The following is a 26,225-nucleotide window of genomic DNA, read 5'->3' on the forward strand; positions in this document are numbered from 1 at the left end:
TTTTGCTTCGTCTACCAAACTACACAGGTTTATAAAATGTATCTGAATTCCCATTCAATATGATCCCCGGCTTTGGTTATGCTTTGGGAAAAATATGTTGTTCAAAAGGCACATAATCCTCAGTTACTAAGATCAAGATCAAGATCACTCTCTTCACTCTGAAAGTCTGAATAAAGTCCACAGGTATCCGAAGAAAGTTGTTCCATGGTGCTCTCCGAATTTTCCCCATCTCCTTGGTACTCTTCATCAACTTCAGATTCTTCTCCTCTTTCTTCTGCCCCACCGATACCTATAAAAAATGTGAATGGATATAGTCGGGATTCAAAACAGTAAATCATATAAAAATAACAAAATTACGATTGCATTTTGGACTTATCTACCTTGCTTTTCTCTTTCTCTACAGTGAACTTCACTGTCTTGTACATGTTTTCTGCTTGTATTCTCTGTGTCTCTTCTTCCTTGAAGGCTGGCTTCTCTCTTCTACTGCATCTTCTAAATCTGCATCATACTCCGCGAGACCTGTAAGTGGAAGGTTACACATATTTAATCTGGATGAATGCACTGCCAGTGGGAATACATTGGAGGAACTTTATGACAGGAACGAAAAGCAATGATCAAAGTAATGATATATTTTTAGTATACTTACTTTGAATTTGTCTTTTCTTGCTCTTTTTCTTGGAGAGGCTTGGAGGGAGTTGCGGGCAGGTAAACCATATTGGCCTGATACCATCATCTGTATTTTCCCATCCTCTGTCAGTGATAGAAGGATACTCAATGTTTTGCTTGAGACACTGGTACCACACCCATGCCTGAAGGTCACTCCTCTTGAGGTGTTCATTGGTGCTACTCTCGTCTGGAAGGATGCTGGAACTAGATTTCACCTTTTGAGTGTTGTACGTTCGGATCCTTGTTTCAACAAAGCTTTCTTGTTCACTTCCAGAATACATGCAGGTTCTGAAGAAGCATTTAGCACTGGTAGCATCTTGAAAAGATTGATTTGATCTGCCCAGCTGAGAGAGTAGATGGGATTTCTCTTGTTTCAACATCTTCTTCAATGGCTTGATTTTGCCGATGCGAAATGGGAATGATGTCGTGTCACATCCAGTAATGCTATGATATGCTGGGAGAGTTTGACACACTTCATCTCCAAAATGAGTCGTTAGTTTCTTGACACTGACGTACCGATGGTCAATCTTCATGAACCAGTCTTGTGGTGGTTTGCAGACAGAATAGGCATAGCTCAAGAGGATCAGTACATCTGTATCTGAAGCCTTAATCACAACCGGACCTTCGCACTTGCTTGCATGAAGAACAAGCCTGGTGTCAGCCTCATGATGGTTGCAGGATTCAAGTTGTTCAAACTTAGTTTGCGTGATCAACCATGTATTCTGTTCCTCTGTCACGGTGAGTGGAATTCTGAGTTTCGATCTGACTGAATCACTTTTGAAGTAAGTGACCATAAATTTAATCAGCTCAGTCTTGTTTTCAGCATTATGCAGAAATGCGTCCCAATCTTTGCCTCTGGGCATACTCTGCTCGGGGCTTGTGATGTGGGTTCTGCTACCAGAGATCCCTCGGCGTCGTTGGGTTAACTCCTTTGTAGTGGACGTACAGTAGGAATCAAATATGATCCCAAGCTGTTTTGGGTTTGACTGGCTTGGTGGCATGCAGAATTTCAATAGGGCATCAGTGTATTCTCCCCAAGTCTGTTGAGCCGGGATTGACTTTACAGCTGCCATTCCGTCAATCAGCCAGTTGCTTCTATTTGGCGGTTCCTCTGTAGTTGATGAAGATTCCTCAATAAGGTAGTTCCTCAGCGCTGCTTTAGAACCTTGTCGAATGTCTCGTTCTGGTGTGGCAAGGGCAAGTGGAATAGTTGTCAGGGGGTGTGAATGTGCCTCTTCAGGGGTAGTTGCCTTTCCTACCAACACACCAAATGCTTGTCGATCCTCCTTGAGAACGTTCACTGCCTTTGGATTTTTCTTGACCTTCTCCATGCCCGTTTTGATCTTGAGATTCACAATCCTGTCAAAAATGTTCATTCTGCCTTCTCCAGTAGCCTTGAGTCTAAGGTTAACAAAGTCTTGGAATTGTTTCTCTCCTGCTTCGGTTGATGACAACAATCCACTGACAATACCTTGGTTAATTTCCACTCCAGTTTTCATGTGACGCGCAGAACCAATCAGAAAAGGGTCAAAGTACTTATCCAATTGGATGACTAGGTTGCGAACCATGTTGTCATGCTGCCTCCGTGCCCCTATTGTTGTTTCCTTGTGAGTTGAAGAGGTCAGGATATGCAACCTTTCCTTCAATCTTCCTCTGAGCTTTGCCATTAAGTGACTCGTTTTTATGAACGCATCTGTTGTCTGCTTGCTGGTACTGTAACCGCCTTGCATTGGACCACCCCGGACTTTAACCTCTCTGTTGATTGTGGTCTCAGTGATCAAGTCCCCATGGATCGTAGAAAAGGGCTCGCCAGTCATCGACCCTCCGAATCCATTTTGCAACAGATCATCCCAGGCATCTTTGTGATTCACCTTCAGATTTTGGAGATTGACGTGTTGGAATGTCAGGTACCTAGCATAGTTGATGTGCCCGAAAGCAAAGCACTTTGGAAGAAGCGTTCTCTCTGCTGCCAGGTGTGTTTCAATGCTCTTCTCCCTTACAGCTGCTATGAGGCACAACATTGCTGATACGTCCTTAAGCCTTAATTCGGAGAGCACCATGGAACAACTTTCTTCGGATACCTGTGGACTTTATTCAGACTTTCAGAGTGAAGAGAGTGATCTTGATCTTGATCTTAGTAACTGAGGATTATGTGCCTTTTGAACAACATATTTTTCCCAAAGCATAACCAAAGCCGGGGATCATATTGAATGGGAATTCAGATACATTTTATAAACCTGTGTAGTTTGGTAGACGAAGCAAAACTGACTAGGAGCCGTTCAGCGGCAGCCATCTTGGATTTATTGTTCATCCATGATTTAGGGGATGATCTATTGAGCTAGTGCCATGATAAACCAACTAAATGGATAACCAGACTTTGGAAACCAAGAAATTGAATCAAAATGTATTGTAATATATATTATGGAGCACAAGACATGACTGAATCTGCCACATCGGTGGCCAGTATTGGCAGCCATCTTAGATTTCTTTATGAACCAATGATTTCACTGAAATAAAAAGTACAAATATGGATTCCTTGACCCCAAAAACATATGACTGGACACCAAAATTATAATCATATCACACTCGGAACTGAAGTTATAGCAGTTTCCGTAATACGGAAGTTGCCCGGCGGCCATTTTGTTAATAAAGTACCGATTGTTAATTTTTATGGCTGAGTTATGACTGAGTTATCTTTCTTTATCATAATAGGCCACAATCAGTTGAAAAAAAATCATCTATGGGTAAAAGCAACTCTCAGAAATACTATTTTAGCTATTCTGGTGGCCATTTTGGATTTTTGGCCGCCATCTTGGATTTGAGGCAAATTTCAGGGTGGCCCACAAGCTTATTCGACAGAGTATGATCAAAAGTATATAAATCCACTGAGAAAACCTTGACTGGAAAACGGCGCCATTTCTGCCTGGCATGGACCTGTCTAAGAAGGAAGACTGATCGACACGCAATACGGTCTCCAAGAACAGGAAGGTAAACAAGTTGTTGAGCCAATGGAGGGTGGTTTGCACACACAAGTTACTAACCCCTTGCTTAGTCAGTAATAGCAACAACCGGAAAAAACCCCAAAGGCAGACAAGGAAGTACGCCACGCAGGCACAGACACAGGGGCAGACAGCAACACAGGCATAAAAACAGGCACACACAGCAACACAGGCATAAAAACAGGCACACACAGCAACACAGGCATAAAAACAGGCACACACAGCAACACAGGCATAAAAACAGGCACACACAGCAACACAGGCATAAAAACAGGCACACACAGCAACACAGGCATAAAAACAGGCACACACAGCAACACAGGCATAAAAACAGGCACACACAGCAACACAGGCATAAAAACAGGCACACACAGCAACACAGGCATAAAAACAGGCACACACAGCAACACAGGCATAAAAACAGGCACACACAGCAACACAGGCATAAAAACAGGCACAGACAGCGACACAGGCATAGACAGGCACAGACAGCGACAGGCACAGACACAGACAGCGACACGGGTGCACAGGCAGCGACACGGGCACAGGCAGCGGCACGGGCACAGGCAGCGGCACGGGCACGGGCAGCGACACGGGCACGGGCAGCGACACGGGCACGGGCAGCGGCACGGGCAGCGACACGGGCACGGGCAGCGACACGGGCACAGACAGCGGCATAGGTAACGGCATAGTAGACACAGACAGCGGCATAGACAGACACAGACAGCGGCATAGACAGACACAGACAGCGACACAGACAGCGGCATGCTCATAGACAGCGGTATAGACATAGACAAAGCGACACAGACAGCGACAGAGACAGCAGCACAAAGACACAGACATACACAGACATCGACACTTACTTTAAGATAGACAGACCGAGCATCGTCTGAACGACCAGCTTGTCTGACTCCTATCGCCGGGCCCAACCGTGGTCGCGTCGCCAAACCTTCAAGTCACATCAGGATCATTCACTGATGCGATGACGATCAAATGGTTCATTTAAACTCCCGAACGTAACGACGACATTTCGCCCTCAGGATCAAGGAAATTGGTAAAACAGGCCCCGGCGGACCGGCCTGGTACGTGGTTTACACCGGCCTGATACGTGGTTTTGGTGATGAGGTTTCGGCCTCGGATGGGACACGGCCGGACAAACCTGGACCCTCTCACCGACTCGCTCCTGACGCCCCCTGGTGGTCTCACCGTCCTCGGCTCAAACACCGCTCGTCCGTCGTCCGTCCGGCTGCAGTTGCTGAAATCTAGCCGAACTCCATTTTCTGCTCTCGGTTTAGCAGGTTGGAAGCGGAAGGGTTGCCATGTCCGACGGGGACAGCGATGCCAGCTTGCCCGACAAGCGCGGGGACCCTGACGAGGTGAGCCGATCGGCCCGTGTGTCCGCCGCGGTCCCTCGGCCCTTTTGGATCCTGGGATAGTGGCGTGATCCGGGGAGAGGCACGCCTCTGGCGCTCCGACTTACTAGGCCGCACCGGTGAAGCCTTCGCTATTTGGGTAGATGTTCTAATCGCCTTTTTCTAGTTTTTCATTTGGTTTTAACGCGATGACGTCGTTTTAACGCGATGACGTCGTTTTAACGCGATGACGTCGTTTTTAACGCGATCCCGTCGGGTCACGTCCCATTCTCAAATTACTCACATTGGTTGACGAGACGTTGTACACGAGTTTTGTAACTTCAGTGTCCGGCCGTCTTTTACAATTTATTACAATTACAATTACAATTCAAATTGTCGTGGGAAATCCGAGCGTCTTATAAAAGTTGTTACTTACCAAGTGTGTAATATTGTTTACTTTTCATGGATAACAAAAGTTCTCTGATAACCGAACTGAAATTCTCGTCAGTATGAGTAATAACCGCCAACTTCCGTTACCTTTGCGCCTTTATTCTATTTTTATTCCTCAGATTTGGCGCCAAAATGTTCAGGATGCGTTCATTGAACTTTGCCTTCCATTTATTCACGTGTAATGTGTAATTGTTCTCGGTAGGGAATGGACGCGGATTTTTCCCTTCAACCTCCACCAAAGCCTGTACGTGTACTCCAGAGCAGTGATCCGGAGTACGAGAATAAAATGGTGAGGAGTGGATGGTGAGGGGTGCATGCTGAGGGGTGCATGGTGAGGAGTGAATGGTGAGGGGAGGATGGTGATGCATGGAAGGGTGAGGGGAGGATGGTGATGCATGGATGGTGAGGGGAGGATGGTGATGCATGGATGTTGAGGGGAGGATGGTGAGGGGAGGCTGGTGATGCATGGATGGTGAGGGGAGGATGGTGATGCATGGATGGTGAGGGGTGCATGGTGAGGAGTGAATGGTGAGGGGAGGATGGTGAGGAGCGGATGGTGAGGAGTGAATGGTGAGGGGAGGATGGTGATGAGTGAATGGTGAGGGGAGCATGGTGATGCATGGAAGGGTGAGGGGAGGATGGTGATGCATGGATGGTGAGGGGAGGATGGTGAGGGGAGGCTGGTGATGCATGGATGGTGAGGGGAGGATGGTGATGCATGGATGGTGAGGGGTGCATGGTGAGGAGTGAATGGTGAGGGGAGGATGGTGAGGAGCGGATGGTGAGGAGCGGATGGTGAGGATCGGATGGTGAGGAGCGGATGTTCATGGTGGATGGTGATGGGTGCATGGTGAGGGGTGGATGGTGAGGGGTGGGTGGTGAGGGGTGGCATATCGAACAAGGAGTGGGTTGTGCATTGGGGGAGGATATGGGGGATTTTGTGTGAATATTGAACAAGGAGGGGGTTGTGCGTTGGGGGAGGGTAGGGGGGCTTTTGGGTGAATATTGAACAAGGAGGAGGTTGTGTGCTGGGGGAGGATATGGGGGGCTTTTGGGTGAATATTCAACAAGGAGGGGGTTGTGTGCTGGGGGAGGATATGGGGGATTTTGGGTGAATATTGAACAAGGAGGGGGTTGTGTGCTGGGGGAGGATATGGGGGGCTTTTGGGTGAATATTGAACAAGGAGGAGGTTGTGTGCTGGGGGAGGGTGGGGGGGGGCTTTTGGGTGAATATTGAACAAGGCGGGGGTTGTGTGCTGGGGGACGGTAGGGGGGCTTTTGGGTGAATATTGAACAAGGAGGAGGTTGTGTGCTGGGGGAGGATATGGGGGGCTTTTGGGTGAATATTCAACAAGGAGGGGGTTGTGTGCTGGGGGAGGGTAAGGGGGCTTTTGGGTGAATATTCAACAAGGAGGGGGTTGTGTGCTGGGGGACGGTAGGGGGGCTTTTGGGTGAATATTGAACAAGGAGGGGGTTGTGTGCTGGGGGAGGATATGGGGGGCTTTTGGGTGAATATTGAACAAGGAGGAGTTTGTGTGCTGGGGGAGGGTGGGGGGGGGCTTTTGGGTGAATATTGAACAAGGCGGGGGTTGTGTGCTGGGGGACGGTAGGGGGGCTTTTGGGTGAATATTGAACAAGGAGGAGGTTGTGTGCTGGGGGGAGGATATGGGGGGCTTTTGGGTGAATATTGAACAAGGAGGGGGTTGTGCGTTGGGGGAGGGTAGGGGGGCTTTTGGGTGAATATTGAACAAGGTGGGGGTTGTGTGCTGGGGGAGGATATGGGGGATTTTGGGTGAATATTGAACAAGGAGGGGGTTGTGTGCTGGGGGAGGATATGGGGGATTTTGGGTGGATATTGAACAAGGAGGGGGTTGTGCGTTTGGGGAGGGTAGGGGGGCTTTTGGGTGAATATTGAACAAGGCGGGGGTTGTGTGCTGGGGGAGGATATGGGGGATTTTGGGTGGATATTGAACAAGGAGGGGGTTGTGCGTTTGGGGAGGGTAGGGGGGCTTTTGGGTGAATATTGAACAAGGCGGGGGTTGTGTGCTGGGGGAGGATATGGGGGATTTTGGGTGAATATTGAACAAGGAGGGGGTTGTGCGTTGGGGGAGGGTATGGGGGATTTTGGGTGAATATTCAACAAGGAGGGGGTTGTGTGCTGGGGGACGGTAGGGGGGCTTTTGGGTGAATATTGAACAAGGAGGAGGTTGTGTGCTGGGGGAGGATATGGGGGGCTTTTGGGTGAATATTCAACAAGGAGGGGGTTGTGTGCTGGGGGAGGGTAAGGGGGCTTTTGGGTGAATATTCAACAAGGAGGGGGTTGTGTGCTGGGGGACGGTAGGGGGGCTTTTGGGTGAATATTGAACAAGGAGGGGGTTGTGTGCTGGGGGAGGATATGGGGGGCTTTTGGGTGAATATTGAACAAGGAGGGGGTTGTGTGCTGGGGGAGGATATGGGGGGCTTTTGGGTGAATATTGAACAAGGCGGGGGTTGTGTGCTGGGGGACGGTAGGGGGGTTTTTGGGTGAATATTGAAAAAGGCGGGGGTTGTGTGCTGGGGGACGGTAGGGGGGCTTTTGGGTGAATATTGAACAAGGAGGAGTTGTGTGCTGGGGGAGGGTGGGGGGGCTTTTGGGTGAATATTGAACAAGGCGGGGGTTGTGTGCTGGGGGACGGTAGGGGGGCTTTTGGGTGAATATTGAACAAGGAGGAGGTTGTGTGCTGGGGGAGGATATGGGGGGCTTTTGGGTGAATATTGAACAAGGCGGGGGTTGTGTGCTGGGGGACGGTAGGGGGGTTTTTGGGTGAATATTGAACAAGGAGGAGGTTGTGTGCTGGGGGAGGATATGGGGGGCTTTTGGGTGAATATTCAACAAGGAGGGGGTTGTGTGCTGGGGGAGGGTAAGGGGGCTTTTGGGTGAATATTCAACAAGGAGGGGGTTGTGTGCTGTGGGACGGTAGGGGGGCTTTTGTGTGAATATTCAACAAGGAGGGGGTTGTGTGCTGGGGGAGGATATGGGGGGCTTTTGGGTGAATATTGAACAAGGAGGGGGTTGTGTGCTGGGGGAGGATATGGGGGGCTTTTGGGTGAATATTCAACAAGTAGGGGGTTGTGTGCTGGGGGAGGGTAAGGGGGCTTTTGGGTGAATATTGAACAAGGAGGGGCTTGTGTGCTGGGGGAGGATATGGGGGGCTTTTGGGTGAATATTGAACAAGGAGGGGGTTGTGCGTTGGGGGAGGGTAAGGGGGCTTTTGGGTGAATATTGAACAAGGAGGGGCTTGTGTGCTGGGGGAGGATATGGGGGGCTTTTGGGTGAATATTGAACAAGGAGGGGGTTGTGTGCTGGGGGAGGATATGGGGGGCTTTTGGGTGAATATTGAACAAGGAGGGGCTTGTGTGCTGGGGGAGGATATGGGGGGCTTTTGGGTGAATATTCAACAAGTAGGGGGTTGTGTGCTGGGGGAGGGTAAGGGGGCTTTTGGGTGAATATTGAACAAGGAGGGGCTTGTGTGCTGGGGGAGGATATGGGGGGCTTTTGGGTGAATATTGAACAAGGAGGGGGTTGTGCGTTTGGGGAGGGGAGGGGGGCTTTTGGGTGAATATTGAACAAGGCGGGGGTTGTGTGCTGGGGGAGGATATGGGGGATTTTGGGTGAATATTGAACAAGGAGGGGGTTGTGCGTTTGGGGAGGGTAGGGGGGCTTTTGGGTGAATATTGAACAAGGCGGGGGTTGTGTGCTGGGGGAGGATATGGGGGATTTTGGGTGGATATTGAACAAGGAGGGGGTTGTGCGTTTGGGGAGGGTAGGGGGGCTTTTGGGTGAATATTGAACAAGGCGGGGGTTGTGTGCTGGGGGACGGTAGGGGGGCTTTTGGGTGAATATTGAACAAGGCGGGGGTTGTGTGCTGGGGGAGGATATGGGGGATTTTGGGTGAATATTGAACAAGGAGAGGGTTGTGCGTTGGGGGAGGGTAGGGGGGCTTTTAGGTGAATATTGAACAAGGAGGGGGTTGTGTGCTGGGGGAGGATATGGGGGATTTTGGGTGAATATTGAACAAGGAGGGGGTTGTGCGTTGGGGGAGGGTAGGGGGGCTTTTAGGTGAATATTGAACAAGGAGGGGGTTGTGTGCTGGGGGAGGGTAGGGGGGCTTTTGGGTGAATATTGAATAAGGCGGGGGTTGTGTGCTGGGGGAGGATATGGGGGATTTTGGGTGAATATTGAACAAGGAGGGGGTTGTGTGCTGGGGGAGGATATGGGGGATTTTGGGTGAATATTGAACAAGGAGGGGGTTGTGTGCTGGGGGAGGATATGGGGGGCTTTTGGGTGAATATTGAACAAGGAGGAGTTTGTGTGCTGGGGGAGGGTGGGGGGGGCTTTTGGGTGAATATTGAACAAGGCGGGGGTTGTGTGCTGGGGGACGGTAGGGGGGCTTTTGGGTGAATATTGAACAAGGAGGAGGTTGTGTGCTGGGGGAGGGTGGGGGGGCTTTTGGGTGAATATTGAACAAGGAGGAGGTTGTGTGCTGGGGGAGGATATGGGGGGCTTTTGGGTGAATATTGAACAAGGAGGAGTTTGTGTGCTGGGGGAGGGTGGGGGGGGGCTTTTGGGTGAATATTGAACAAGGCGGGGGTTGTGTGCTGGGGGACGGTAGGGGGGCTTTTGGGTGAATATTCAACAAGGAGGAGGTTGTGTGCTGGGGGAGGATATGGGGGGCTTTTGGGTGAATATTCAACAAGGAGGGGGTTGTGTGCTGGGGGAGGGTAAGGGGGCTTTTGGGTGAATATTCAACAAGGAGGGGGTTGTGTGCTGGGGGACGGTAGGGGGGCTTTTGGGTGAATATTGAACAAGGAGGGGGTTGTGTGCTGGGGGAGGATATGGGGGGCTTTTGGGTGAATATTGAACAAGGAGGGGGTTGTGTGCTGGGGGAGGATATGGGGGGCTTTTGGGTGAATATTCAACAAGTAGGGGGTTGTGTGCTGGGGGAGGGTAAGGGGGCTTTTGGGTGAATATTGAACAAGGAGGGGCTTGTGTGCTGGGGGAGGATATGGGGGGCTTTTGGGTGAATATTGAACAAGGAGGGGGTTGTGTGCTGGGGGGGGGGGAGAGTAGGGGGGGCTTTTGGGTGAATATTGAACAAAAATACAAAACAAAAATACACAATTAACCTATGATTCTGGAATTTCTGCCTTTCCGGAATTTTGTTGAACAAAAACAAAAATACACAAATAACCTACGATTCTGGAATTTTGTTACACAAAAACAAAAATACACAAATAACCTATGATTCTGGAATTTTGTTACACAAAAACAAAAATACACAATTAACCTACGATTCTGGAATTTCATTGCACAAAAACAAAAATACACATAATCTACGATTCTGGAATTTTGTTTCACAAAAACAAAAATACACAAATAAGTTACGATTATGGAATTTTGTTACACAAAAACAAAATTACACAAATGACCTACGATTCTGGAATTTTGTTACACAAAAACAAAAATACACAAATAACCTACGATTCTGAAATTTTGTTACACAAAAACCTAATTACACAAATGACCTACGATTCTGGAATTTTGTTACACAAAAACAAAAATACACATAATCTACGATTCTGGAATTTTGTTACACAAAAACAAAAATACACAAATAATCTACGATTCTGGAATTTTGTTACACAAAAACAAAAATACACAAATAACCTACGATTATGGAATTTTGTTAGACAAAAACAAAATTACACAAATAACCTACGATTCTGGAATTTTGTTACACAAAAACCAAATTACACAAATGACCTACGATTCTGGAATTTTATTACACAAAAACAAAAATACACAATCTACGATTCTGGAATTTTGTTACACAAAAACCAAATTACACAAATGACCTGCGATTCTGGAATTTTGTTACACAAAAACAAAAATACACATAATCTACGATTCTGGAATTTTGTTACACAAAAACAAAAATACACAAATAACCTACGATTCTGGAATTTTGTTACACAAAAACAAAAATACACAAATAACCTACGATTCTGGAATTTCATTGCACAAAAACAAAAATACACAAATAACCTACGATTCTGGAATTTTGTTACACAAAAACAAAAATACACAAATAACCTACGATTCTGGAATTTTGTTGCACAACAACAAAAATACACAAATAACCCAAGATTCTGGAATTTTGTTACACAAAAATACACACATAGAAGATCTCGCGAGATCCTGACGGCGACGGCACAGGTTTTCGAAGCTGAACACGTTCTCCACATTTTCAAAGTTAAGTCATTGTTCACAATTTTATTTTGTCGAAACTGTATTTATCTTTCGGTGTGTGAACCTATAGTGTGTCCCTTGGAAGTTTCTCGGTGTTAATCTTCTATAAATTAATCGTTTCTGTTTGCCGTGCGTGTGAGGCCTTGCCTCAGGCTTCCCCGGTCTCCCGTCGAAGTTTGTTTCTTCCTTCTCTGTTTTTGCTAGGTTCTTAGATTTTTCCCTTCTCCCCCAAACTTCTCCGAACATCTACTCATTGTCTAACGTTTTAACCCCCCTCCAACCCCCCCCCCAAAAAAACAAAAACAAAAAACATTTATTTCCCATTCTCCACGTGTGAAGTGCCCCGTGTGAAGTGTCCCATCGTGTGCTTCTGTCCAGGTGCGCTGTCTCGCCCGCCCCCATTATCTCCTTGCCTTCCAACTTTTCCCCTGTTCACATGACTCGTAGTTGTCCCTCTAGGCTCCCTCTCCCCGTTGGTATTTTTGTGAATGTAAGACTGTTCTTCACGGTTCTGTTTAAATATGTTTAAACTTTCCCCTGCAGTGTTTTATTCAGTGGTATATTACAACACGCTGTTTTTCTTCCTATTTAAAAGGCTTTTTTCAATTTCCTCTCCAACTCATTCCATTTCAAAAAAATATTCAATCTCTTATAATTCTTTCTCACTACATGCTCTAAATTCACATTCATTTCACCCCTCCTCCATCGTTCTTAAACGGATCCCTAACTTGAAAATCACAATAAACCCAAATTGTTATAAATGTTTGTCTTTCATTAATCATCCACTTTCTAAACTCCCCCCTTGCCCCTCCCCTCCAAATCTCCCCCCTTGCCCCTCCCCTCCAAATCTCCCCCCTTGCCCCTCCCCTCCAAATCTGCCCCCTTGCCCCTCCCCTCCTAAACTCTCCCCTTGCCCCTCCCCTCCTAAACTGCGCCTTTGCCCCTCTCATTCAAAACTCCCCCCCAACCCCTCCCCTTCAAATCGCCCCCCCAACCATCCCTCCCAAATTCTCCCCCCTCCAACCTCCTCCTCAAAGCTGCCTCCTCCCCACTTTGTCTCCCTTCTATCTCATACCTCCACCTCCCCCAACCTTCTACTTTCCTCTGCCCCACCTCAAACAACTCCTCACTGTGCCTCATCCCATCACCATCAAACCTTTCGTCCTCCTCATTCTTCCCTTTCTTGTAACTCTTCTGTAATCTCTGACACACTATCAACTGCTCTCCCACCTCCCCCTCTCATCCTTCATCTGACCCTACCCCTCCCCTCCCCTGTCCTGAACCCGATGCTCCCCCTCTCTCCTCATTAACGGTATGGACCTCGAACATCCGGGGCCTTCGCTCAAACCTGATTGATCTCTCCATTCAGGTTGCTTCTGACAATCCAGACTTGATCTGCTTAACAGAAACTTTCCTCCTTCAAGATGTCTCTGATTCCTTAATATCTCTTCCTGGTTACTCCCTCCTCCGGTACTAGACCTGAGCCTCGTCCTGGTGGTGGGGTTGCTATCTTTATCAAAAACTCTCTTCCTCACTCTCCTTGCACTGCCCTCTCTCCACCCCACCCCCAGGAGTACATCTGGCTACGGCTTCCTCTCCGCTCCCACCTTTTGTTAATATGTGTTCTGTACCGTCCTCCAAACAGTGATGACTCCATTTACATTTCGCTGTCAGACAACATGGACCAACTTCTATCAACTCGTCCAAACTCTCTCTTCCTCATATGTGGCGACTTCAACTGTCATCATGCCAGCTGGCTGGGTGTGGGTTCCTCTCACACCAGCCATGGCACCTCAGCAAAGGACTTCTGCGACTCATTGGGACTGACACAATCTGTCAACTTCTCGACCCGGATCTCATTCAATGGAGTATCTTCTATTCTAGACTTGGTTATGACAAACTTCCCTGCAAATGTCTGCTGCTCTTCTGCTCCAATCGGTTCTTCTGATCATGTGCTTGTTAAAGTGGACATCTCTCTGGCCATTCTCAGAGAGCCTCCTCAACGCCGACGAGTCTGGCATTTCACTCAGGGTGACTGGCACGCCGGCACGGTCTGCAAGCAGCCATCAATCATCTGGACTGGTCTCCCATCTCTACTGCCTCTGACATCAATTCTTCCTGGGAATTCTTACAAAGCAAACTGCTCTCTCTCATGCACAGATTTATCCCATCTCGTCTTCAGGTGTCTTGCCCTTCCTCCCGTCCATGGTACACTGAATCTTGTGGTGAGGCAGTTGCCCTGAAACAACTTGACTTTGCCTCTTGGAAGGCAAATCCAACTGAAGGCAATCTCAGTTCCTTCCACCAATCTCAGAACAAGTGTGTGTCTACCCTGAAGAGTGCCAGGAAGCACGATCTCTCCACACTCAAGAATGAACTCTCAAACCTGTCTCCTTTCTCCAAATCCTGGTGGTGTCTGGTCAAATCCGTTTCTGGTGTTTGTTACCCCCTCCATCCCCTCCCTTACCTCAAATGGCTACACAGTTGTCACCGCACGTGACAAAGCCGAATGCCTCAACTCTGTGTTTGCCTCAAAATATTGTGTCCCAAACCCATCTCTCTCTGTTCCCACCTTTCCCAGTCGAACCCAACTGCTCCTGGACTCTGTGTCCTTCTCTCCTGACAAGGTGGAGAAGTTTTTGTCAAACCTCGACTCTGATTCTGCAACTGGACCAGACGGCATCAGCCCACGGGTCCTAAAATCCTGCTCTGCCGCTCTATCTCACCCTCTCTCTGTTCTTTTCACCGTCTCTTTTGCTCAAGGTCATCTGCCAGCATCTTGGAAATCAGCAAACATTAACGCTTTACACAAAAAGGTGCAAAAACAGATCCCTCGAACTACAGACCAATCAGCCTGCTCCCAATTATCAGCAAACTCATGGAATCCATCATTGCTTCGGATATCAAATCCTTCCTCTTCTCCAATGGCCTGATCTCTGATCATCAATTTGGATTCAGACCAGGTCATTCTACTCTGGACATGTTGCTTCTGCTGTCTCAACAATGGATGGAGGTCCTCAATGAATGAATGATCGTTTTAAGGCCATTTTCCCCCGCAAATGCGGGGGTTAGCCTTGTGGGCCCCATGACAATCATGGTTCCCTGTTTGAGGTAATGTTTTTATGGCCGGATGCCCTTCCTGACGCCAACCCTTGGTCACGCTCTTACGATGCGCAGGGATACAGTGTACCTATTCTAAATCGGGGTACACACCGTGATCATTCATCCCAGCAAGCTGGTACTCAATTTGCCGACCTCGGAAGGATGACAGGCTGAGTCAACCCCCCTGGCGTTAATTCAGCGATCGACCGGGATTCGAACCCAGGATCCTAGGATCCCAAGCCGGCACCCTAACCGCTAAGCCAACACCAGGCTAGGCAATGCCAAACAATGCCAAATGCCAAATGGTCAATGCCAAACAGGAATTCCGAGCTGTCTCCCTTGACATATCACGTGCCTTCGATACGGTCTGACACCCAGCTCTGCTCACCAAACTCTACTCCTATGGTATCCATGGAAATCTCCACTCATGGCTTGCGGACTTCCTCTCTGGTCGTAGGCAACGTGTGGCCCTGAATGGATTTCTCTCATCTCCCCTTCCTGTTCTGGCTGCAGTTCCCCAAGGTAGTGTTCTGGGCCCTGTGCTATTTCTGGTCTTCATCAATGATCTCTCCGACTCTCTGGAAAATCCTCTCTATCTCTTTGCTGATGACTCCACTATCTGCCGCTCCATTCCTCATCCCTCAGATCAGCAGTCTGCAGCCTCCTCACTCTCTGCAGACCTGGACAAAATCACAGACTGGTCAAACAAGTGGAACATGTCTTTCAATCCTGACAAATCTCACACTCTTACTATTTCTCTCCGAAAAGACCGATTGGAAAACCCTCCCATCTACTTTCTCAACAATCCTCTCCAAGAAGTTCTGTCGCTCAAGCTTTTGGGTCTCACTATCTGCCATGATCTTTCTTGGGAAAACCACATTTCCAAGCTGGCCTCCAAAGCCAGTCGCCGACTGGGCATCCTCTGTCGTGCGAAGTCCTTCCTTGGCACACCTGAGCTCCTCACCACATACAAGGCTTTCATCCACAGCTCAATGGAATACTGTTCCCCCCTCTGGGCCACTGCTCCTGCCTCACACCTACCTCGGCTTCACGCTGTTGAATCCAAAGCTTTCAGAATCATTGGAATCTCCTGCGGTGAAGCTAACTCCGAGGGCCTTTCACTCGCTCACCGCAGGCAGGTTGGTGGTCTTTCTGTCTTCTACCGACTCCTCTCTGGCCTTGCTCCCCCAGCTCTCTCTGTGGTCTGTCCCCCTAATATTCCTACAGGTCGCACAAGATCTGCCTGCAACCCTCTTGTGGTTAAACTGCCAAAATATAGGCTCTCTGCTCACTTTCACTCTTTCATTCCCCTTTTCTCCCGCCTCTGGAACAAACTCCCCCACTCCCTTCAATCCCACTCCTCCCTCCAGGTCTTTAAAACAGCTGTTCACCACCATCTCTTATCTTCCCCCATCCAAAACCTTGATCTTTTCTACCCCCGCTAATTCACCCCAGGTTCCCCTTTTTTTTTGGGAAATTCCAACTTCTTTCCTGGAAGTCCTTGCAGTGTCCATATGTTTTATACCTCTCCCACCAAGCCCTCCCCCTCCCAAATTTCTCTCCTCCCCCTCCCAAATTTCTCTCGATGTCCCTGCTCTCAAATGTTGTGTGTGTGTCCTTCCCCCTCTCGCCCCATCTTGTCTACCGCTCCCCTTATTTTTTGTTTTATGTGTCGGTTTGACTTTTTGTGTGATTAATGTTAGCTCTTTCACGAGCCTTGATCTTGTATACAAAAAAAAAAAAAAAAATCTACGATTCTGGAATTTTATTGCACAAAAACAAAAATACACAAATATCCCAGGATTTTGTTACCCAAAACTAGTTTGGTGATGGAGTGAATGTGTTGCAGATAAAGGAGTGGTTGGTGAAAGAGGGGTAAGTGGAGTAAGGGGTGCTCTGTTGTTAGTTCCGAAGGTGTGGAGTTCGTGTGCGGATCGATCAGGATGTGAAGGTGTGTTTAGCAATCTGGAAGGAAAAGCAATGTATAAAACTGTTTGAAATGATAGGGGTTTAATGTAAGTGTGTTATTGCAATACAGAGGTAAGGGTTTAAAATGATAGGGTGTTAAAGGCAAGTGTGTTTTTGCAATACAGAGGTATACAGCATTGATCGTTTGTGCCACAGAAATCGGATCGAGCAAATCGGTTTGAATACCTGCTGAGACAAACGGAAGTGTTCGCACACTTCATCCAGCCTGCTTCACAGAAGTCCCCGACATCACCGCTCAAGCTGAAGCCTGGTCGTCCACGTGCTCGCGTCGATGAGAAGCAAAGCCTGCTATCCGTAGGAGAGTAAGTGAACTGAGGTTGCACTGTGCACTTTTGTAAAACTTTTCAGGTGATGTTTCTACCTGTCACGCTGAAATTTATTCATCTCATTTTAGGTGATAGTTTTACACCTCTTTCAAGATCATTCTCGAGAAATTTATGAACCTGCAGTTTGCGGATTAATAACTCTTCACTATGTCCTTTTCCTTCTGTGCCACCAACTTTCTTTCTTTATTCATTCTCCCATCCCCCTCCTCATACCCCTACAGCCAACAGCCACCTTTCCCCCTTTATCCCACCTTGAGACAAATATCTCGCTCTGAACCCACTTTCTTCCTCTCCTGGCTCACCTCCTCTTGCAACCACCCCCTTCTTTTTCTGACTTTCCTTGGTTTTGCTGTTCTCCCTTCTTTCTCCTGACTTGCAGTTGTTTTTACCCCAACCGCTCCCTTTAACCCCATCTCCCAGTCTGCCCTGGTTTTGTAAAATTGCTTTTCATTTGTTTATTCCTCTTTCTCTTCCCCTTTATTTTTCTTCCCAAATTGCCTCTTCTTCAGCTTTCGCCATCGACACACAGAGCAAGAGGAAGATGAGGAGTTATTGTCGGAAAGCAAGAAAGCAGCAGCTATCTGCACGCGCTTTGAAGAACCCCCCTCCTGTAAGAGTAGGATCATGTCTATTGGTCATCCAGTCACGAGATCCTTTCCTCTTTCACACATTTCAGGGATTTCCATGCTTCGTATTTTACTTTTTTAAAGAATAGCTTTCATTCTCTTATCTCCAACTTGTTTTCTTTTGCTTTAAAGTGAAATGTATTGTCGTATGCACATGGTGCATCAAAAGCACTCTCCAAGCCATCTTGCGGCCCCGTACCTGTGGGGCGTGACCACGGATGACCGTGCGAGGAGAGGCCAAATTTGCAGCACATGGGAAATAGAAGCCCACTCTTTTCCAATGTCTCCTGACTTATAATTGGCCCGATGGCTGGAAGAGGAGATGCCTCAACTCCAACAATTGCAAGCGATTTAAAATTAATCCAAAATGGTAATGAAGAAACATGGCACAGCCACCTTTAGAAGAAAAAAAACCCACCTTTTAGACGCCATTTTTCCCTGCAAAGCGGGGGTTGGCCTTTTTCGGGCACCGTGGTTGTTGTTGTTTTTTGGTCCCCTTTTTGAAGCAATGTTTTACGGCCGGATGCCCTTCCTGCCGCCAACCCTTTTTGTCGCCTTTTACGACAAGCAGGGAATTACCAGTGAACTGGTACTCAATTTGCCGACCTCGGAAGGATGACAGGCTGAGTCAACCCCCCTGGCGTTAATTCAGCGATCGACCGGGATTCGAACCCAGGATCCTAGGATCCTAAGCTGGCACCCTAGCCGCTAGCCCAACACCAGGGTCTAATGATACTAATGAATCTAATGATACACCAGGGATGATACTAATAAATTAATACACAAGGACAAGTCCCACACAGAGGCCCACCAAGAAAATGCAGAACACTTCATCTTAGGGAAGCACTAATGCTGCAATCCTGGTGATAATATAGGATGGTTAAGGGATAGTAGGATATGCATTTTATAAAAAATAAATAATGGAGGGAATCGTGCCACTGCTGGCACGTCCCATCACAAATGTGGCAGGATGACATTAAGGTGCGGCAGGCTGGCATGAATGTGCGGCAGGCTGGCATGAATGTGCGGCAGGCTGGCGTGAATGTGCGGCAGGCTGGCGTGAAGGTGCGGAGGGCTGGCGTAGAGGTGCGGAGGGCTGGCGTAGAGGTGCGGAGGGCTGGCGTAGACGTGCGGAGGGCTGGCGTAGAGGTGCGGATGGCTGGCGTAGAGGTGCGGATGGCTGGCGTAGAGGTGCGGATGGCTGGCGTAGAGGTGCGGATGGCTGGCGTAGAGGTGCGGATGGCTGGCGTAGAGGTGCGGATGGCTGGCGTAGAGGTGCGGATGGCTGGCGTAGAGGTGCGGATGGCTGGCGTAGAGGTGCGGATGGCTGGCGTCCAGGTGCGGAGGGCTGGCGTAGAGGTGCAGAGGGCTTGCGTAAAGGTGCAGAGGGCTGGCCTGGAGGTGCAGAGGGCTGGCGTGAATCGATGGCAGCATCGTGTGAAGCGGTGGAAGGATGTTGTGAAGGGGCGGAAGGATGACTTGAAGGGGCGGAAGGATGACTTGAAGGGGCGGAAGGATGGCTTGAAGGGGCGGAAGGATGGCTTGAAGGGGCGGAAGGGTGGCTTGAAGGGGCGGAAGGATGGCTTGAAGGGGCGGAAGGATGGCGTGAAGGGGCGGAAGGATGGCGTGAAGGGGCGGAAGGATGGCGTGAAGGGGCGGAAGGATGGCGTGAAGGGGCGGAAGGATGGCGTGAAGGGGCGGAAGGATGGCGTGAAGGGGCGGAAGGATGGCGTGAAGGGGCGGAAGGATGGCGTGAAGGGGCGGAAGGATGGCGTGAAGGGGCGGAAGGATGGCGTGAAGGGGCGGAAGGATGGCGTGAAGGGGCGGAAGGATGGCGTGAAGGGGCGGAAGGATGGCGTGAAGGGGCGGAAGGATGGCGTGAAGGGGCGGAAGGATGGCGTGAAGGGGCGGAAGGATTGCGTGAAGGGGCGGAAGGGTGGCGTGAAGGGGCGGAAGGGTGGCGTGAAGGGGCGGAAGGATGGCGTGAAGGGGCGGAAGGATGGCGTGAAGGGGCGGAAGGATGGCGTGAAGGGGCGGAAGGATGGCGTGAAGGGGCGGAAGGATGGCGTGAAGGGGCGGAAGGATGGCGTGAAGGGGCGGAAGGATGGCGTGAAGGGGCGGAAGGATGGCGTGAAGGGGCGGAAGGATGGCGTGAAGGGGCGGAAGGATGGCGTGAAGGGGCGGAAGGATGGCTTGAAGGGGCGGAAGGATGGCGTGAAGGGGCGGAAGGATGGCGTGAAGGGGCGGAAGGATGGCGTGAAGGGGCGGAAGGATGGCGTGAAGGGGCGGAAGGATTGTGTGAAGGTGTGGCGGGATGGCCTGCATTTACAAATAATAACTAGAACGGCACTCTGTAGAGAACATACCTCCGCCAGGCTGAACAGTTTATGTTTTGTATCCCACTGATAGCCCGGATGAAAGCAATGAAGAGTAGAAAAGTGGGAGGGCCGACGGGAGTTGTGGGAGATATGTTGAAGGCAGCGGGAAATTGGGGTGTGAAGAGAATGACAGAGATCTGCAATCTGGTAGTGAAAGAAGGCCGCATTCCAGTGGATTGGGAACTGAGTACCCTCGTCCCTCTATACAAGGGGAAAGGTGACCCTCTCGACTGTGGCTCGTATCGAGCAATAAAGTTATTGGAGCATGGAATGAAGGCATTGGAAAGGGTGTTGGAGAGGAGGATAAGGAAGAAAGTGAAGATTGACGAAATGCAGTTTGGATTTATGCCAGGAAGAGGAACGACAAACGTGCTTTTTATTGTGAGGCAGTTTCAGGAGAAGTATATGGAAAAGAGGAAGAAGTTGTTTCTTGGGTTTGTTGATCTGGAGAAAGCATTTGATAGGGTTCCACGTGAAATAGTGACATGGGCATTGAGGAAGTTAGGAGTGGAGGAATGGTTGATCAGAGTAGTGATGGCAATGTACAAAAGAGCGCGCACAGCTGTAAGGACGAAGGACGGGAACAGTGGTGAGTTTGAGGTGAAGGTGGGAGTGCATCAGGGGTCTGTACTAAGTCCACTACTATTTGTAGCTGTGATGGAGGTGCTGGCTCAGAACGTAAAGGAGGGTTTACCGTGGGAGTTGTTGTATGCAGATGATCTGGTGTTGATTGCAGAAAGTATGGATGGACTGAAGGAGAAGATGAACAAGTGGAAGGAATGTATGGAGACAAAAGGTCTGAAGGTGAATATCGGAAAAACGAAGGTGATGGCAAGTGGTAAAGCATGTGGTGAGGTGGAAAGAACTGGGAAGTGGCCGTGTGCTGTGTGCAGGAAGGGTGTCGGAGTGAATTCCATTCAATGTACAATGTGCGCTGAGTGGGTTCATCAAAAATGTAGTGGTTTGAGAGGGTCATCAACCAGTGTGGCAGCTACATTCAAGTGTAAGGTGTGCACAGAGGGAGCTGCAGATGGAGGAAATGTTGAGTTGGATCTTGGAGACGGCGTGAAGCTTGAAGGTGTGAAAACATTTTGTTACCTAGGAGACATGCTGAATGGAGAAGGTGGATCAGACTCGGCAACGGTTGCTCGAGTGAGATGTGCATGGAATAAGTTTCGGGAACTGAGTGGCGTGCTGACGAGGAGGGGAGTGTCGTTGAAGCTGAAGGGAAAGGTGTATGCTGCATGTGTGAGAAGTGTTATAATTTATGGGAGTGAGACATGGGTAATGAACGTAGAGCAGCAACGAAGTCTGGAAAGGGTGGAAATGCGAATGGTTCGGTGGATGTGTGGAGTATCGTTGAGAGAGAGGAAGACAAATGATGAATTGCGAAAGATGATGGGAATAGAGCCTGTGATGGATGCTGTGAAGAGAAACAGGTTGAGATGGTTTGGTCATGTGTTGAGGAAGGATGAAAGTGACTGGTTGAGAAGAGTGATGGAAATGAATGTAGAAGGAAGTAGAGGACGGGGAAGACCGAGAAAGACTTGGCTAAAGATGTTCGAAGAAGAATTGCGGGCACGGCGGTTAAGAAGGGGAGATGCAGAAAATAGGGCAAAATGGAGAACATTGTCATGGGGACCGCAAGGCTAACCCCCGCTCTTGCAGGGAAAATGGCCTTAAAATGCCTTTTGTTGTTGTTGTTGTTGATAGCCCGGATCTGGATCCAGACCTGAACCAAAATATAATCGGCTTCTTGCCACCTTACGAACTCGCCCACTTCGTTTTGTCGTAATCCATCCACAATGTTTTAAATATTGTTACGTTTGTGGGGGTAGGAGATGAAATACCTTAAGAAAGTCAGAATCGTATAAATTAGCATGCTCCGAGTGTCGCGAAGAAGAAGAAGAAGAAGCCATCTTGATGTATCTAAGTAGGGTCGAATGTCCGGTTAAGCGTTTATGTGTCTCCATACGTGGGGTGGAGCTATGCTAATTAGGTAGGGATTAAGAATAACCCCCAGTGTGTAATTACCTCCTGTGATCTTCCCTTCGTCTTTATTACAATTAAAAGCCCTTCTGACAGCAACAGCAATGTAATGGACTCATTCGCCCACAACGTCCCGCCAGGGCCGTCAGAAACAGCATTTGCCGATCGGCAAGGGAACCCCGTCATCCAAACATTCCTGAACAGAGATTAGACTCTGGCAAGCGACCAAATTAGATAGGGTTTAAGGATGGAGTGATGAACTGGTTGTGGCTGCACGAACTGATTGTGGCTGCATCCCAAGTGGCTGCACAACATAAACATTATTTGTTTTCTTTTACTTTTATTTTCCCCTTGTTCGTATCTGAGTCGGAGTGGAGGGACCCTCATTTAGGAATTTTAGTTTACCTTACCTTTCGTTGTTCCCTTGCATTGTTTTAATTATCCCATTATCTGTTGCATGTTACCTTGTGCTCTGTCTCGTTTATTTGTGGTGGGTTCGAGGAAGCCCAGTGAACTCCGTGCAGGTAAGCCCTTGCTACCGTCCACCCCGCGCATGTCACTACCACCAAGTTGGGTATAGGCCTTGGAGTAAAGCTCGTTTCGGTCATCCGTCACCCAGGGCGTCTTAACCCCAGGGACGCGACAATATCATGGTCTATATCGTTTTTGGCCCGATCACTTTAAAAATTCTTTGTTCTGGAACTGGATTCAGATCATAACCAAAATTGAACCAATTATTTATTGTCATCCAACCAACCTGTCCACCAATGTTCATCCGAATCCATCCACAACTTTTTGAGATATCCTGCTATATATCATTTTTGGCCCTATCTCCCAATGGTGAAGAATCACTTTAAAAATTCTACTAGCCGGATCCGAATCCCTGTATTCACCAAAATCTAATAATTTCGTCCTTGTCACATACACTACATCTCCATAAAATTTCGTCCAAATCCAAAAAAGGCCAACCCCCGCTCTGCGGGGAAAAATGGCCTCTAAAGGTGGTCTGCTATATATCGTTTTTGGCCCTATCTCCCAATGGCGTAGAATCACTTTAAAATTATAGTAGTTGGGTCCGGATCTTCACCAAAATCAAATTATTTAGTCTTTGTCACACACTCAACCTCCCCACCAAATTTCGTCTCAATCCGACCACAACTTTTTGATATATACTGTTCACAAACAAACAGACAGGGGTGACAACATAACTTCTGCCAACCTTTGGTGGCGGAAGTAATAATGAGTTCCCTTGCAAGGAAATTTGACGCAGGAGTAGGCCATTGTTCCAGTCAAAACCTTCATTGTTATTACCAACCTATGGTTGTTTGTCCGTGCTCTAGCCTTTTTATATGCCAAGTGTCGAACAAGTAATCAGCACGTATCTCTTGTCTTTGGTATGACTCGCCCGGGGTTCAAAGTTCCGACCTCCAAGACTCAGAGTGGACGCACTAACCGTTAAGCCACCAAGGCTGGTTAAAGTTGTTTGGGGTTGGTGACAAAAATGTACACTTTTAATTGTTAGATGTGCTGTTTTTAATGAAAGACCATATAATTTTATATGATATGAATCATATGAAGACCATATAATTGGTTCACGAGTTATCAAGTGACCACTATATTCATCATGTGTGTGCGTCTGTCTGTCTGTGTGTGTGTGTCTGTCTGTCCGCAGCATAACTACCCGATGATATCATCCGATCTTGATGAAACTTGGGTGGGAGGTTGATATCATGATCTAGTTGTGTCCTACCGAGAGTGGGCATATTGCGCCCATTGTGAGCGGAGTCACACCCGAAAAAGATGTCTTTTTAGGGGGTAATCAATTTCAAGCTACATCTTCTCCGAGGGGTTTGGTGGAATCTGACGGGTTTCGATATTTGGTTAGGCCAATGTCATGTGTCTAGCCCCACGGAGCTCGATTTTTCCTTTTTTTTTCTTCCTTTTTTCCCCTTTTTTATTTATTTATTAATTTTTTAATTTCATTTTTCACCGAATTTTCGGTATTGTGTAGCCAACTAACCTCATAACTGATTATACATTATTTTCTATCTCATTTCAAGGTGAGGCATTAAAGGAGGACAGTGAGGGAGGCATTAAAAGAGAGGCTGAGTATGGTAGAGGATGATGTGGTTGAGCTTGAAAGTGGTTGGATGTCAATGAAAGATAGTCTGTTGGGAGCCGTTGGTGAGGTATGTGGATGGACAGAAGGACCCCTGATGCACTCCCACCTTCACTTCAAACTCACCACTGTTCCCGTCCTTTGTCCTGACAGCTGGGCGCGCTCTTTTGTACATTGCTATCACTACTCTGATGAACCATTCCTCCACTCCTAACTTCCTAAATGCCCATGTCACTACTTCACGTGGAACCCTATCGAATGCTTTCTCCAGATCAACAAACCCAAGAAACAACTTCTTCCTCTTCTCCATGTACTTCTCCTGCAACTGCCTCACAATAAAAAGCGCATCTGTCGTTCCTCTTCCTGGCAGAAATCCAAACTGCATTTTGTCAATCTTCACTTTCTTCCTTATCCTCCTCTCCAACACCCTTTCCAATACCTTCATTCCATGCTCCAATAACTTTATCGCTCGATACGAGCCACAGTCCAGAGGGTCACCTTTCCCCTTGTATAGAGTGACGAGGGTACTCAGTTCCCAATCTACTGGAATGCGGCCTTCTTTCACCACCAGATTACAGATCTCTGTCATTCTCTTCACACCCCAACTTCCTGCTTCCTTCAAGATATCTTCCACAACTCCCGTCGGCCCTCCAGGTTTTCTACTCTTCATTGCTTTGATCGCTTCCTCAACTTCCTCCTCGGTTATCTTCTCTGCCGTTCCTAAAACTGGGTTACTCTCTATGTTGCCATCCCATTCATTCTCTGCATTCAACAGTATTTCCATATATCTCTTCCATCTTCCTTTAATACCATCTGGGTCCACAACGATTTGTCCCACTTCATCCTTCAAGCAACTCACCCCCATCACATCACACCTCTCTTTCGCTATCTGCTTTGCAATCCTGAATACCGCTCTCTGACCCTCTTCCAAATCCAAGCGTACTCCGAACATTTTCCCACATGCCTCCTGCGCCTTTGCTACCTCTTTCTTTGCAGCCTTCTTGGCTGCCTTATAACTTTCATGCTCTGCCTTTTCTGCCCCCATACCCTTCGCCTTCTGCCACTCCTTGAACTTCTTCCTCTTCTCGTCAATCTTTCCAACTTCATCATCCCACCACCATGTTTCTGAGTGCCTCTTTGGTCCTTTTGTCCATCCACATACCTCACCAACGGCTCCCAACAGACTATCTTTCATTGACATGCAACCACTTTCAAGTTCAACCACATCATCCTCTACCATACTCAGCCTCTCTTTTAATGCCTCCCTCACTGTCACCTCTTTCAACCTCCACACCTTCATTCTCGGTTGGTACTTCACCCGCCGAGCTCTCCTCGCACCTTTCACCCTTATGTCGCAGACAACCAAGTGGCGCTGTGAAACAGCCTCCTCCCCCGGGATCACCTTTGTGTCCCGGAGGTGTCCTCTATCTCGCCTACGCACCAGCAGGTAGTCAACGGTTGTCGTCGACCCACCTGACGTCTATGTAACAAGCTTATTATCCTCTTTCTGGAACTGAGTTACAAATCAACAAATCAGCTCCATCAGCAAACTCCAAAATCCTTTCACCTTCTCCATTTTTCACACCATAACCGTAACCCCCATGAACTCCCTCAAAACTGTCCATACTCTTTCCCACATGGCTTCGATAAAGGGAAAATTCTGGTTTGACATTTATTTATGACTGGATGCGAAAATGTGTGTGTGTGTGTGTGTGTGTGTGTGTGTGTTTGTGTGTGTGTGTGTGTGTGTGTGTGTGTGTGTGTGTGTGTGTGTGTGTGTGTGTGTGTGTGTGTGTGTTGGCATCACATTTACAAGAGATGTGTTGTGTGTGGATATGTGTTGTTACTATCCGGCTTCCTTCTTGGGACGACAGTGCAGTAATTGGTCTGTATTTTGATTACACAAGCATGGACACAGCTCTTTTAATATATACTGTATA

The 26,225-nt window shown here is 48.2% G+C and overlaps 2 protein-coding genes across 9 annotated transcripts in view; one reads left to right on the plus strand and one right to left on the minus strand.

Annotated features, from left to right (window-relative positions):
- The window catches only part of USP38 (ubiquitin specific peptidase 38), a 74,320-nt gene extending 69,316 nt beyond the window's left edge, over positions 1-5,004 (minus strand). For 3 of the 7 annotated variants that reach the window (XR_013623283.1, XR_013623284.1, XM_068114413.2), the window contains exon 1: positions 4,529-4,661. Coding sequence is in view for 1 of the 7 variants with exons in the window: in XM_068114413.2 (XP_067970514.2) it covers positions 4,529-4,551 (23 nt within the window). In the remaining 6 variants the exon portion in view is untranslated. Of the gene's footprint in view, positions 1-4,528; positions 4,670-4,824 lie in introns of those variants that run through there. The other 4 variants (XM_068114417.2, XM_068114416.2, XM_078777009.1 and 1 more) reach the window with 4 other exon arrangements.
- The window catches only part of LOC137425711 (SWI/SNF-related matrix-associated actin-dependent regulator of chromatin subfamily A member 5), a 186,496-nt gene continuing 165,175 nt past the window's right edge, over positions 4,905-26,225 (plus strand). The window contains exons 1-4 of one of the 2 annotated variants that reach the window (XM_068114419.2): positions 4,905-5,041; positions 5,670-5,756; positions 16,983-17,149; positions 17,683-17,783. In XM_068114419.2, the coding sequence (XP_067970520.1) occupies positions 4,985-5,041; positions 5,670-5,756; positions 16,983-17,149; positions 17,683-17,783 (412 nt within the window). In that variant the 5' untranslated portion in view covers positions 4,905-4,984. Of the gene's footprint in view, positions 5,042-5,331; positions 5,457-5,669; positions 5,757-16,982; positions 17,150-17,682; positions 17,784-26,225 lie in introns of those variants that run through there. The other variant, XM_068114420.2, reaches the window with a different exon arrangement.

This window comes from Myxine glutinosa, chromosome 4, assembly GCF_964187855.1.
Source record: "Myxine glutinosa chromosome 4, kmMyxGlut1.1, whole genome shotgun sequence".
Classification (NCBI taxonomy): domain Eukaryota; kingdom Metazoa; phylum Chordata; class Myxini; order Myxiniformes; family Myxinidae; genus Myxine; species Myxine glutinosa.